Source organism: Bos javanicus, chromosome X (genome assembly GCF_032452875.1).
Source record: "Bos javanicus breed banteng chromosome X, ARS-OSU_banteng_1.0, whole genome shotgun sequence".
Lineage (NCBI taxonomy): Eukaryota > Metazoa > Chordata > Mammalia > Artiodactyla > Bovidae > Bos > Bos javanicus.
In genome coordinates, this window is record NC_083897.1 from 112,833,820 (window position 1) to 112,849,035 (window position 15,216).

The 15,216-nt window shown below is 37.7% G+C and overlaps 1 protein-coding gene across 9 annotated transcripts in view; it reads left to right on the forward strand.

Moving 5' to 3' along the window:
* DMD (dystrophin) overlaps positions 1-15,216 on the forward strand; it is a 2,228,404-nt gene that overhangs the window by 404,902 nt on the left and 1,808,286 nt on the right. For all 9 annotated transcript variants that reach the window (XM_061410475.1, XM_061410469.1, XM_061410467.1 and 6 more), the window contains exon 5: positions 13,254-13,346. In XM_061410475.1, coding sequence (XP_061266459.1) covers positions 13,254-13,346 — 93 coding nt within the window. The remainder of the gene's footprint in view (positions 1-13,253; positions 13,347-15,216) is intronic.

Here is a 15,216-nt window from a genome sequence, read left to right on the forward strand (position 1 = left end):
GAAGCACCAATTAGAACTGGACATGGAACAACAGACTGGTTCCAAATAGGGAAAGGAGAACGTCAAGGCTGTATATTGTCACTCTTCTTATTTAACATATATGCAGAGTACATCATGAGAAACGCTGGGATGGGTGAAGCACAAGCTGGAATCAAGATTGCTGGGAGAAATATCAATAACCTAAGATATGCAGATGATACCACCCTAATGGCAGAAAGCAAAGAAGAACTAAAGATCCTCTTGATGAAAGTGAAAGAGGAGAGTGAAAAAGTTGGCTTAAAGCTCAACATTCAGAAAATGAAGATGATGGCATCTGGTCCCATCACTTCATGGCAAATAGACGGGGAAAGAGTGGAAAGAGATTTTATTTTGGGGGGCTCCAAAATCACTGCAGATGGTGACTGCAGCCATGAAATTAAAAGACGCTTGCTCCTTGGAAGAAAAGTTTTGACCAACCTAGACAGCATATTACAAAGCAGAGACATTACTTTGCCAACAAAGGACCATCTAGTCAAAGCTATGGTTTTTCCAGTAGTCATGTATGGATGTGAGAGTTGGACTATAAAGAAAGCTGAGCACTGAAAAATTGGTGCTTTTAAACTGTGGTGTTGGAGAAGATGCTTGAGAGTTGCTTGGACTGCAAGGAGATCCAACCAGTCCATCCTAAAGGAAATCAGTCCTGAATATTCATTGGAAGGACTGATGCTGAAGCTGAAACTCCAATACTTTGGCCGCCTGATGAGAAAATCTGACTCATTTGTAAAGACCCTGATGCTGGGAAAGATTGAAGGCAGGAGGAGAAGGGGATGACAGAGGATGAGATGGCTGGATGGCATCACCTACTCCATGGACGTGAGTTTGAGCAAGCTCCAGGAGTTGGTGATGGACAGGGAGGCCTGGCATGCTGCAGCCAATGGGGTTGCAAAGAGTCGGACATGACTGAGCAACTGAACTGAACTGAACTGAACTGAGCCTCCTGACAAAATGGCCACACCCACTGAACTGGTCTTGGGCTGGAAATCCTGCACCTAGAGAGCCATTCCTCTAAAACTCTTAAGACTTTGGGGCTGAGAATTCTCACTAAAATGGCCATTAATTAAGGATCTATTGAACAGAGTGTTTTATCAACTGAGTCCTTTGTGTGTGTGTGTGTTTGTGTGTAGAAGAATATTAACAACAAATTTTTTAAGTAGAGCAGTTCTACTTCTGTCATGCAAACACTTGCAATCTGTAAGGAAGGATTTAGTTTTTTAATTTTATTTATTTTTAATTGAAGGATGATTGCTTTGCAATATTTTGTTAGTTCTGCCATACACCAATGTGAACCAGCCATAGGTGTGTATATGTTTCCTCCCTTTTGAATCTCCCTCCCACTGCCCACCTCATAAAGAAAAAAAGACTACCTGCATTGAAATTTTTATTGTGCTATATTCATTTAAATTTTCTTTATCTACTTTAATGTTTATGTTTTCTTAACATTATGAGAGTTTAGAAATTAGCTGCTTGAAGTCTTGTGTCAAAGAGGCAATGTATATACAAAAACACGGTTCTGCTAAGAGTTACCATGAGATTTATGATTATCATAAACACATCCAAAATAGAATTTTTAACTCATTTCACTAGTCTTTAAGGAGTTGTATCAAACAGCCCATTTTTTAGTCTATCTTTGTTCTCAACACTTAATATGTGTGGCATATGGTGGATTGGAAAGAAGGACTGATGCTGAAGCTAAAGCTCCAATACTTTCACCTGATGCAACGAGCTGACTCTTTGGAAAAGACCCTGATGCTGGGAAAGATTGAGGGCAGGAGGAGAAGGGGACAACAGAGGAGGAGATGTTTCGATGGCATCACTGACTCAATGGACATGTATTTGAGCAAACTCCAGGAGATAGTGAAGGACAGGGGAGCCTGGTGTGTTACAGTCCATGGAATCACAGAGTTAGACACAACTTCGTGACTGAATAATAACAACAATATGGTGGATGGTGAAAAATATTTAGTGAATGACTAATGGAAAAGAGTGAAGGCAAAAGGAAAAGTGGGGTGGCAGAGGATGAGATGATTAGATAGCAACACCAACTTAATGGGCATTAATTTGAGCAAACGCTGGGAGATAATGGAGGACAAACATTCCATGAGGTCACAAAGATTTGGACATGATTTAGCGACTAAACAACAACAACAAGAATATGTAAAACTTAGGCTTTGAAGTTAGGAGTAGTATCTTTACAGTGAGTTCACAGAACTAAGTCTTATGATGTATTCTAGGTCACAATGTAGTTTTGAAAGGTATTTTCCAATGCAAATCTCTATATTTGTTTAAAATAAAAAACAACCTTTGGAATGTGGAGATATGATGGGGAAGAAAAAATCCTGCCAGGTGAGAACCAAGACCACAATCGCCAATGCAACCCACTCTTTATGTTATATATATTGAACTATTCATCATTTAATAATAAAAGATTCAATACATGCATCTTTCAATGGAAAAGTAGGTATGATTTATGCCCATAAGTCTTAAAATTGTATATAAAGCTTAAACACAGTACCAAAGTACATGCTGCAGGGCAGTGAAACTCCTTTGCTTTTTCTGCATTTTTGATCTTTTTAATGCATTATATTTGTAAGGATTATATAAATACTTGAAGAATTTCTCTTGAACATGTAGAAGTCTCTTCAGCTTGACTACATGATGGCAGATATTTTATAAAAGACACTTGACACATTTTTAAAAGCAAATCCTATTTGTCTAGAGTGTTGGAAAGAAACTTTCAGTTATAAACAGTTTATGAGAAGGAAATGTATGGATCTGAAAGAACCAAATATATAGAGGGTAGAAGTGCCTGTAAGATGTCTAAGTATCAGGAAGGATGTTTATATGATAAATCCCAATGCATGGTTTTTCCCTAAATGATAATTGTTGTTTAAGATTCTGGTCAAGGAAATCCACTCACACTTTTCAAGATGATATTTTATGGTTCCTTTCATAATCTTATCATTCTATGTGAAGTTATTTTCTAAGATTTAATTTGCAGCATTTCTCAGTTATTTAAACTCACATACCAAGACTGATAAGTACAAAGACTGCTTAACCTTATGCTGTACCCCATGCCTAATGAAAATAAATGCTCAGCTTATATTTTGCATATTAAGGAACAAAAGTGACTCCTCCTTAGGATAAATCTTGAAACTTGGAGTGATTTGGAAGAACCATATCTTTTGAAATATGTTTTCTTGCTGCTGCCAAGTCACTTCAGTCGTGTCCAACTCTGTGCGACCCCATGGACTGCAGCCTACCAGGCTTCTCCGTCCATGGGATTCTCCAGGCAAGAACACTGGAATGGGTTGCCATTTCCTTCTCCAATGCATGAAAGTGGAAAGTGAAAGTGAAGTCACTCAGTCGTGTCTGACTCTTAGCGACCCCATGGACTGCAGCCTACCAGGCTCCTCCATCCATGGGATTTTCCAGGCAAGAGTACTGGAGTGGGTTGCCATTGCCTTCTCCCTATGTTTTCTTAGCCCTGAGCTAATATCAGTTGGCAGAATGATACATGATGTATTTTCATCGGTACCTATAGTTATGAAATGCCCTTCTCAGTGGTTGTCTAAAAAAGCAAGAAGTGGCAGATATCATTTATTGCAAAGATGATGGTTCCTTTATTGAATGAGATATAACTTTCTATCACATCCATGTTAGGAATGCAAATGCCTAAATTATTTACAAACTACAACTGGAAAAGCATCTCCCTGCTACCACCAAAATTTCAAGCATGTAAAAATTTGTAAGAGATGTATTCCTTTGAACTTTGTTAGATATATCACAGGAAGGTCACTCCCTTGCATTTATCTTTTTTTCTTGTCTTTTACCTTCCATTCTATGCTGGGAAGTTCTGTTTTCATTTTTTGACATGGATATTTCAATTATTTTTTTATGTCAAATGTCCCTCATTCTAAAGTCACTATTAATCACTTTGTGTTCGATGAACTCATTCTGCTATTCTTCCCGTAAAGCTAATTAAAAATAATATAAACTTGTCCAGGTCAATAATCTCCTTTCACTAAGATGTCACATTTCAGATTCACTTTAAATCTTATGGTTTTTATAAGTATTCTTATATCTTAAATATATCAATATTATATATATAAATTCTTTCAATATAACCACCATCAGTTCAGTTCAGTCGCTCAGTCGTGTCCGACTCTTTGCGACCCCATGGACTGCAGCATGCCAGGCCTCCCTGTCCATCACCAGCTCCAGGAGTTTACTCAAACTCATGTCCATCAAGTTGGTGATGCCATCCAACCATCTCATCCTTTGTTGTCTCCTTCTCCTCCTGCCTTCAATCTTTCCCAGCATCAGGGTCTTTACAAATGAGTCAGTTCTTTGTATCAGGTGGCCAAAGTATTGGAATTTCAGCTTCAGCATCAGTCCTTCCAATGAATATTCAGGACTGATTTCCTTTAAGATGGACTGGCTGGATTCTCCTTGCAGTCCAAGGGACTCTCAAGAGTCTTCTCCAACACCACAGTTCAAAAGCTCCAATTATTCGATGCTCAGCTTTCTTCATAGTCCAACTCTCACATCCATACATGACTACTGAAAAAACCATAGCTTTGACTAGACAGTTTTGTTGGCAAAGTAATGTCTCTGCTTTGTAATATGCTGTCTAGGTTGGTCAAAACTTTTCTTCGAAGGAGCAAGCGTCTATTAATTTCATGGCTGCAGTCACCATCTGCAGTGATTTTGGAGCCCCTCCCAAAATAAAGTCTCTCACTGTTTCCACTGTTTCCACTGTTTCCCCATCTATTTGCCATGAAGTGATGGGACCAGATGCCATGACCTTCATTTTCTGAATATTAAGCATAAGCCAACTTTTTCACTCTCCTCTTTCACTTTCATCAAGAGGCTCTTTAATTTTTCTTTTCTTTCTGCCATAAGGGTGGTGTCATCTGCATATGTGAGATTACTGATATTTCTCCTGGCAATCTTGATTCCAGCTTGTGCTTCATCTAGCCCAGTGTTTCTCATGATGTACCCTGCATATACGTTAAATAAGCAGGGTGACAATATACAGCCTTTCCCTATTTGGAACCAGTCTGTTGTTTCATGTTCAGTTTCAGTTGTTGCTTCCTGAACTGCATACAGATTTCTCAAGAGGCATATCAGGTGGTCTGGTATTCCCATCTCTTTAAGAATTTTTCACAGTTTGTTGTGATCCACACAGTCAAAGTCTTTGGCATAGTCAGTAAAGCAAAAGTAGATATTTTTTCTGGAACTCTCTTGGATTTTTGATGATCTGTTGCATATTGGCAATTTGATCTCTGGTTCCTCTGCCTTTTCTAAATCCAGCTTGAATATCTGGAAGTTCATGGTTCACATACTGTTGAAGCCTGGCTTAGAGAATTTTGAGCATTACTTTACTAGCGTGTAAGATGAGTGCAATTTTGCGGTAGTTATAACCACCATGGGATATCTAAATTTAGCTTGTAGAAAATATTACAATGCTAAATTGCATCCAAGCCTTGAAGGGATTGGGCATAAAACAAAACCTGGGATAAAATAAACATTATTCTCTTGAATAAACAATGGAAGAGAATTGTTCCTCATGCTCCATGTTTAGTAAACTCATTTAGGAGGTATAACACCAGGAAGTAACAGTACTCTCGGAAATATTTATATGTTAATCACAAAATTACTCAATATACCTTTTTGTACAAAATCAGATATTTCAGTCTAAGTACTATTGTGGGAACAGAATAGGAATCCCCTTTAATTTATGTTCTCACACCTATAAAATTGATAACACCGCCCACTCTATTCCAAGAGGCAATCCCTTAGGTTGCCTATGTTCATTTATTTTATTTTATTTTATACAGCCCTGCTCATTCTGACCCAAGGGATGTTTTTCTAAGAGTTCATTTTTAAATATTCTGTTGGAGTCACAATAAGGTTCCATTACATCAAGTCAAATGGTGAGGGAATTCCCTGGTGGTTCATTGGTTAGGACCCTGTGCTTCTGCTGCAAGGGGCTCAGGTTGGTCCCTGGTCAGGGAACAGATCCCTCATGCCATGTGGCATAGCCAAAAAAAAAAAAAAGCAAATGGTGAGAATTTTCTCTTCTCCAGAATTATGTTTGAGTAAAACATCATCCACATATAATACTACAAAATTCTGAGCTAGAATATGTTACTTTCTGAGTTAAGTCTTCAGACTTATGCTTAAACAGAAGTTCCTGTTTGCAGGAACTCTTCTAAAGATGATTTTCATGTGGAGGTGAATTGTTCCTGCAAAAATTCAATATGTGCTATTTAATTTTCACACACAATATCAATTTTCACACCTATTCATTTGGTATCAGATGCTTTTATTCTGCAAATCAGGGAAACATAACTTTGGGTTTCCTTTATGACCTCAAATTGAATTTCTTGACATCTAGTGCCTGTCACAGCACACACACACACACACACACACACACACATACACATACACAAACACACACAAACAATCCATTTATTAGCATATGTCATATAAATGTTTTTTGTTTTTGTTTTTGTTTTGCTGGCTAGACAGACACATAATCATTCACTTAACATAGATATTAACATATTTTAATTTTTATTTTCCCTTTTCATAGTTATTAGGAAATTAGATTGACGATCTTTGGAAGATAAGATTCCAGAGCATATGTTAGGAAAAAATATGTAGAAGAAAAGAGAGAAGTGATTGTGCAGGACAGTAATGGTTATCTGAGAATAGCTAGCATGATTTATTAAAAAAAATATCACTTATAGCTACATGGTAAGAATGAGGCATTATTAACAATACCAAGCATATGAGAATTTAGAGTCAAAATGGGCTAGCCATTAAAATGGACAAATAAAAGGGATTATTGTTTGGTAAAAGCAATATTCAATAGACCCTGAATAATATGCCAAATGATTATCACTGCATCACTTGTAATTAAATATGCAGTATATGACTATAAGATGCACATTTCTTAGAGCTGAGAACTGTGAAAAGGTTGGTTGCTGCTGCTGCTGCTAAGTCACTTCAGTCGTGTCTGACTCTGTGTGACCCCATAGATGGCAGCCCACCAGGCTGCCCCGTCCCTGGGATTCTCCAGGCAAGAACACTGGAGTGGGTTGCCATTTCCTTCTCCAAAGCATGCAAGTGAAAAGTGAAAGAGAAGTTGCTCAGTCATGTCCAATTCTTAGCGACCCCATGGACTGCAGCCCACCAGGCTCCTCCATCCATGGGATTTTCCAGGCAAGAGTACTGGAGTGGGGTGCCATTGCCTTCTCCGGAAAAGGTTGGTTGTCCCTGCCAAAAATGTAAGCTTCCTTGTACCAGTTTGAAACATTTATAATTCATCTTCACTGTTTTTTTTCTCAGTGCCCATAAGAATTAGCAAAGATCTGTTCAACTTCTCTGGTATTATTATTTTCCTACTTCATAGTGCCCTAACTTGTTCCTTATATTCCTTTAATTTTTTTTTAAGTCTTTATAATCCTGCAACAGTTTTTTTTTTTTTTTTAACAACTTCACACATGCTTCAATGTCCCTGAGTATAATACTTCTAATTCCCAACCATGTAATATCCTTTACACTTGTCCCCATATCGTTAGGCACATGCTCTTCTTTAAGCAATTTTTATTGAAGTATAGTTGCTTTACAATGTATTAGCTTCTCTGGCACAACAAAATGAACCAGCTGTTCATATATCCCCCCTCTTTGGATTGTCCTTCCATTTAGGACATTGCAGTACCTTAACTAGAGTTCCCTGTGCTATACAGCATTGGTCCAATCTTTATATTCTTTCTTTACAGACTCCATCAACACCGAATATCTCCTCTTTCCTTTGCTTCAGATTAGATCAGATCAGATCAGTCACTCAGTGGTGTCCGACTCTTTGCGACTCTCACAATGATTTCTTTTTCTCTACTGGGCCTCCATGAGACACAGTTGCCTACCTAATTTTTTTTCCAGTAGTTATAAATAAGTTTTACTGGAACACAACGATGCACGTTCCTTTAGATTCTGAGTGAGGCTTGTGTGTGTGTGTATTCCAATGGCTTCTTTTTTTGTTATTTTTATTGTGGCAAAATATACGTAACATATACCTTACCATGTTAACCATTCTTAAGTGTACAATTCAGGAGAAGGCAATGGCAACCCACTCCAGTACTCTCGCCTGGAAAATCCTATGGTTGGAGGAGCCTGGTAGGCTGCATGCAGTCCATGGGGTCACGAAGAGTCGGACACGACTGAATGACTTCACTCTCTCTTTTCCTTTCATGTACTGGAGAAGGAAGTGGCAACCCACTCCAGTGTTCTTGCCTGGAGAATCCCAGGGACGGGGAGCCTGGTGTGCTGCCATCCATGGGTCACACAGAGTCAGACACGACTGGAGCAACTTAGCAGCAGCAGCAGCAAGTGTACAATTCAGTGGCATTAAGTACATTCACATCAGTATGCAACCATCACCACTATTCATCTCCAGAACATTTTCATCATCCCAAACTGAACTTCTTACCCATTAAAAATCTTCCTAGTCCCTTCTCCTTAGACCCTGCTAATCCCTATTCCATGTCCTTTCTATACAAATTTGACTATTCTAGGTATCTCTTGTAAGTAGAATCATGTACTATTTTCTTTTTCATTTTATGACTGGCTAATTTCACTTAGCATAATGTTTTCAAGGTTCATGGATGTTGTAGCATATATCAGAATTTCCTTTCCTTTTAACAATCAAGTGTACTCCTTGGTATATGTACACCATGTCTTGTTTATCCATTCATCTGTCAATAGACATTTGGATCATTTCCACCTTTTGGCTGTTATGAATAATGTGTTGTGAACATTGGTGTATAAATATTTGTTCTAATCTTTGATTTCTAGTTCTTTTGTATATATATCCAGAAGTTGTATTTTTGGACTCTGCCTAATTTTAATTAACTTTTACTATGTAAACTGCTGTTACCTTGTAAGCTTTGTGACATTAGTGGTTCTATCTTAGTCTTCTTCATCAGACTTGAGCGCAGTCCCTGACATAATACAGATTTGGTCTTAAATGGGATTTTATGGGGATAAATAAAAGGAGGAATTATCTCCCTGTTCACACAGAGAATACACCTTCAATGAGAGTGGGTATGGGCTGCTGTTACTTAAGTGCCTGCTGCTCATTCTGAGTCTCCCCACAGTGAGCCCTATGGCAAGTCTAAATTACCAGCACTGATTCCTCAAGTATATATATTTTCTAAAAATTGCAGGTTCTTTATTTAAACAATTGAATGTTCAACAATATACGGTCTGATTCTCACTGCCACTATAATTAAGTCCTAGAAGGCAGGGATATATCTCGCTTTTATGTTCTAAGTACATTCAGTGCCTGACATATGAATTTGTTGAATGAATTAATCAAGAAATCAGTTCATAAATTTATAGCAGCTTTTCCACATGGAGAAGCTTCTCCCCTCTACTGCCACATGAGGAATCCCCAAATGAAATGTAGATGATGGTACTTTCTTGTTCAAGAGTTATTAATCTCCCCTGAGAGTGAAATTCTAGGAACTTGTTGTATCTATTTTGTATAATGAAAATGAAAGTATCATGGCAAGTTGTTATTTGCATGTATAGGGAAAAAATCTATATGAATGCTCAGTAATTTGAAATATTGATATTTACTTCAGCACTGAATTAGGAAAATGTTGCATGGGATACTACTAAAATTCAACTGTCCAAAGAGAAGCATCTCCATTGTAGAAATAAGTTAACTTGTGTACTGGCAGTATCACCTTGACTTTTTTATATCCAACAAAATCAAGGTCTTTCACCTTAGCCAGCTTTCAGGATGCCTGGTCAGCCACTCTTCAGTAGAGCCTTACTTAAATGTCTCTCTATATGCTGGCTCTCTATATTTTTTTCAGGCTTACTTTTCTGTAGTGTTCATGTGGTATCATCTTCACATCTAATTTTCAGCATAGCTCAATAATACCCTCTACTATAAATTATATTTGGTATTAAACTATAGACTTGTATTTAGGTCTTTTATCTTTATTTAAATTATTCTATATTTTTTTCCTGTAACAATTATTTGTTTTAAGCCAGTCCACCAATAATTTGTATGTAGTTGGTTTATAAACATAAATTTAAGTTTTAGATTATCCATTGAACCTCCAAATAACTTCATGTGGGGAGAAAATGGGAGTAATTTGGTGATGAAACTGAAGAGTAGCCTTTTTATTGTTTGTCCACATAGCTCCATAGTTTTAAAAGTTATGGTTAATAACATTTAGAAAATTAAGATGAATGATAAGCAATATATTTTAGCATCGAGTGAGAAATAGTGAATCCATGTTACTGTTGGAAGAAACAAGAGGGAAAGACAGATCTAAGTGTAACAGTAAGGGTTTAGAGCCTGAGAGAATGAAAGGTTCACCCAAAATTAATCTTGGCTATTTAGTGAAGCTACCTAGAGGAGGATAAATGGGAAACTCTCTCAGGTCTGTGCCCTCAGGATAAGACAAAATGACAGAATCCTGAAGATAGTCAAAAGAAAATGTAACTATAGGCATCAGTGAGCCTAAGATAATAAGTAAGGAAAGAAACCTGAATGAATTCTCAACTTTCAACGCTTGCTCTGACAGTTTCACTTCCATTATGCAGACCTTAATCTGAAGTTGCATATTTGCTTTAATGTGATATATTTTTAAAGTATCCCTAGATACTCATTTTTTTCAGTTAACCTTTTTTTGAGATAATTATAAATTCACATGTAGTTATAAGCTATAATATATGTGCATCCTTAACTCAGCTCTATCCCAGTGGTACATTAACCATATTTATAATATTACCATGGACATCAACATTGACACAATCCACAATAGTATTTATATTCCTCAGTGTGCATGTGCACATTTTTTTTTAGTTCTTTACAACATTGTCACATGTGTACATTTGTATATCCATCATCAGAGTCAAGTGAAGAATAGATCCATCACTACAAGGATGCCTTGAGCTACCCTTTTATAGACACATTCACCCACCCCTCCAATCCCACCCCAGTTCCTAACCTCTGGCAACTGCTACTCTGTTCTTCATTTCTATCATTTTGTCTCTTCAAAGCTGCTATGTAAATAGAATCATATTGCATGTAACCCTTTGTTACTGGCTTTTTTTTTTTTTTCACTCAGCATGATACCCATGAGATTTACCTAAGTTGCTGCCTGTATCAACTGTATCAATAGCTGTTCCTTTTCATTGCAGAGTGGTAGTCCATGGTATGCATGTACCAATATGTTTAACCATTCACCCTTGAATGGCCTCTGGACTGTTCCCAGTTTTTGACTGTTACAAATACAGCTAGTATGAACACTTATATACAGAGTTTTGTCTAAACATAGCTTTCATTGCTTTGAATATATGTCTAAAAGCCAAATTGCTGGATTGTATGGTAAGCACTTGTTCACTTTTGTAAGAAACTGTCAAAATGTTTTCCAGAGTAGCAGTACTATTTACATTTCTGCCAGCAACTCATGAGTGACCCAATTTCTCTATATCCTCATCAACATTTGATATTATCACTATTAAAAAAATTTTTTTTTGCCACTATAATCAGTCTGTAGTGCTAGGTCTTTATGGTTATAATTTGCATTTCCTTAATATGTGAAGAAAGCTGAGCACCGAAGAATTGATGCTTTTGAACTGTGGTGTTGGAGAAGACTCTTGAGAGTCCCTTGGACTGCAAGGAGATCCAACCAATCCATTCTGAAGGAGATCAGCCCTGGGATTTCTTTGGAAGGAATGATGCTAAAGCTGAAACTCCAGTACTTTGGCCACCTCATGCGAAGAGCTGACTCATTGGAAAAGACTCTGATGCTGGGAGGGATTGGGGGCAGGAGGAGAAGGGGATGACAGAGGATGAGATGGCTGGATGGCATCACTGACTCAATGGACATGAGTCTGGGTGAACTCTGGGAGTTGGTGATGGACAGGGAAGCCTGGCATGCTGTGATTCATGGGGTCGCAAAGAGTCGGACACGACGAGCGACTGAACTCAACTGAACTGAATATGTTGAAGCTGAAACTCCAATACTTTGGCCACCTCATGCAAAGAGTTGACTCATTGGAAAAGACGCTAATGCTGGGAAGGATTGGGGGCATGAGGAGAAGTGGACGACGGAGGATGAGATGGCTGGATGGTATCACCAACTCGATGGACATGGGTTTGGGTGAAATCTGGGAGTTGGTGATGGACAGGGAGGCCTGGCGTGCTGTGATTCATGGGGTCACAAAGAGTCGGACATGACTGAGTGACTGAACTGAATGGCTAGTGATGTTGAATATCTTTTCATGGGCTCATTTTCTTGATGTTTATGTGTAACCTGACTCCACCTAAAAATGTTAAGAGTGTGAAGGACAGGAGATAGGATTTGTCTTGAAAAAATAAAACTCTGCCAGATTTTAATTCCCAAATCCACTCTCAGATAGAGAAAAGAGAGCTGGGCATTAACTCCATTTTTTATTGTTGTTTTTTAGTCCCTAAGTTATGTGTCTGACATTTTTGTGACCCTATGGACTGTACCACCCCTCCCTAGCCCACCGCCCCCAGGTTCCTCTGTCCATGAGATTTCCTAGGCAAGAATAATTAAGTGAGTTGCTATTTCCTCCTCCAGGGGATCTTCCTGACCCAGGGATCTAACCGGGTGTCCTGCGTCTCCCGTGTTCGCAGGCAGGTTCTTTACCACTGAGCCACCTGGGAAGCCCTAACCCCATTGTTTAGTAGAGTACCAACATGTATTTCTAAAGCAAGGACATTTCAGTCGATTGCAGTCACCCCTAATTACAATAGCACTCCCTTGAGCTAGATCAAAGGGTTGATGAAATGTCTTTTTTTGAGTTTCAATTATGTACTAGGAAGCACTTCTAAATGGCCTGCATCCTTTATGAATTAGCCGTGTTATATATTTTATTTGGAGATACTCTTACTGGACTCTCTAATCTGCAGTAATGTATTTATATACTAAAAGTACATTCATTTCCTCTCTCTTTGTAAACATTTGGAGACATTCGTTTGTTACAGAAAGTGCAGTTACAAATTGCAGTTTGTTTCATTTTTAGATTATTTTTCAAAAGCTATAATGCTGCTGAGGCTCTGGAAGTAGCTAAATGCAATTACCTTAGCATTTTGTTTTCTTTTCAAACAGTCATTTTGTCTGCTTCCTTCAAATGCTTCCCTTTATCTTTAACAGGTTGATTTAGTGAATATCGGAAGCTCTGACATAGTAGATGGAAATCATAAACTGACTCTTGGCTTGATTTGGAATATAATCCTCCACTGGCAGGTAAGAATCCTGATGAAATTTTTTTTTTTTTGGAGGGGGAGTACAGTGGAAGGGGAGGTAACACATTGCTGATCCTTCCTTTAATTTTTGCTCTTGACCTGCAAAACAAATGTGTATCTCTAACAATGGAAAGCCCATCTCCATAGTGCTTCATTTTAAATTGGGATGATTGTCATTTGCATTGTGAAGTATCAGCAGATTATAAAACAGGTTCTAGCACATTTGCAGGAATATTTTTCTAAATTTTATTTTACTGGGTACAAATGAGGCAAAAAAAAAAAATCTCATCAATATGTTAATAAAACTATTTAAAAAATATGTGTTTTCTGTAACTCACCTAACAGTAAATCTACATGGTTTTGTAAAAAAAAGAAGTATTTTTTCTGTTAATCACTATCAAATCAGTAAGACTTTGTGAATCGTGTGTATTCTCAATGTAAACTAATGCCAATAAGAGATTACTGGGATATGGTGATCTGTATATCTGTTATATACACAAACTCACTTCATAGTTTGATTTGGAAACTGTGTTGTTTTTCCAGAACCACCTCAGCAAGGGTCTTCTTTTTCAAAATATTTTATTTTATTTTTAATTGGAGGATAATTGCTTTACAATATTGTGATGGTTTCTGTCATACACTAACATGAATCAGCCATAGGTATATCTATCTCCCTCACCTCCTTCCCCATCCCACACCTGTAGGTTGGGTCACCAAAACAGATCACAAGTCATTTTGTTTAGTGAAGATTATGTAATACTTTATTCAGACTGATATGAGCTTAAGTTTTAACTTCTCCATTTACCATCTTAGTGACATGGATATAATGGCATCCATTTCTGGACCAAAATTCCCTTACTCTCAAAAATAAAAAAAAAATAATGACCATATATATTTCTTATCAGAATTAAATGAGAGAATTCCATAAAGCACTCAGTACAGAGTAGCATTTTCATGAGAGGCATATCTTGCCAATAATGCTTTATTTCCTACTCATAATTTTAAAAATGGAGGATAATTGAGATGCTGGCTCTTTTTAGTTGTAGAGATTTTTTTTTTTTTTATAAAACAGCTTTTTTTTGAGATCAAAAGTATGTATCATAAATGTACCTGTTCTATGTGTAAAATTCAAAGTGTACCAAGTTGGTGTAGTTGTATTGCCCAGTGCTTCTCAAACTATTTTGACCCAATCTGTCAAAAATTTTAGTATAGTTACAGAATAGTACATTCATCACAACAATCTAATTTGGACGCATTTCCACGATTCTGAAAATAAATCTCATGTCCATGTTACCATCACTCCTGTTTCCCACCCCAACCCTAGGAACCATTCATCTATTTTCTGTCTCTGTATGTGTGCCTTTTTGGACATTTCATACCCAATGCACTCATACAATATGTATTCTTTTATATCTGGCTTCTTTCACTGAATATAATCTTTGAGGCCCATTCCTATTGTAGCAGGTACCACTACTTCCTTTAGTAAGGTTGACTTTCATCTTGAATTGTAGATTGGTCCTGCTCAGAGTCAGGCAGCATGTAGACCAGAGGTATACCTATTCAACTCAGCACCCATATTGTTCTCCCAATTGACTCGCATATCTTTTTATTCTCAACACTCTGAACTGGCTTAGTCCTATTTTATAACAATATGGAGAGAGAGAGAGAGAACAAGTATAGCAGCTCACAGCAGAGAGTAGCTCAGAAGAGCCCAAGGTTCCCAATTCGGGGCCTTTTTCATATAGCGATGGTATCAAATAGAACCAGCAAGGCAGCATAGGACCCTCCACCAAACTGGTTTCCTTCTGTTGCTCAATAGTTCTCAAACTATCTTGAGGAAGGAACCATCCCGCACGACCCCGCACTTTCCC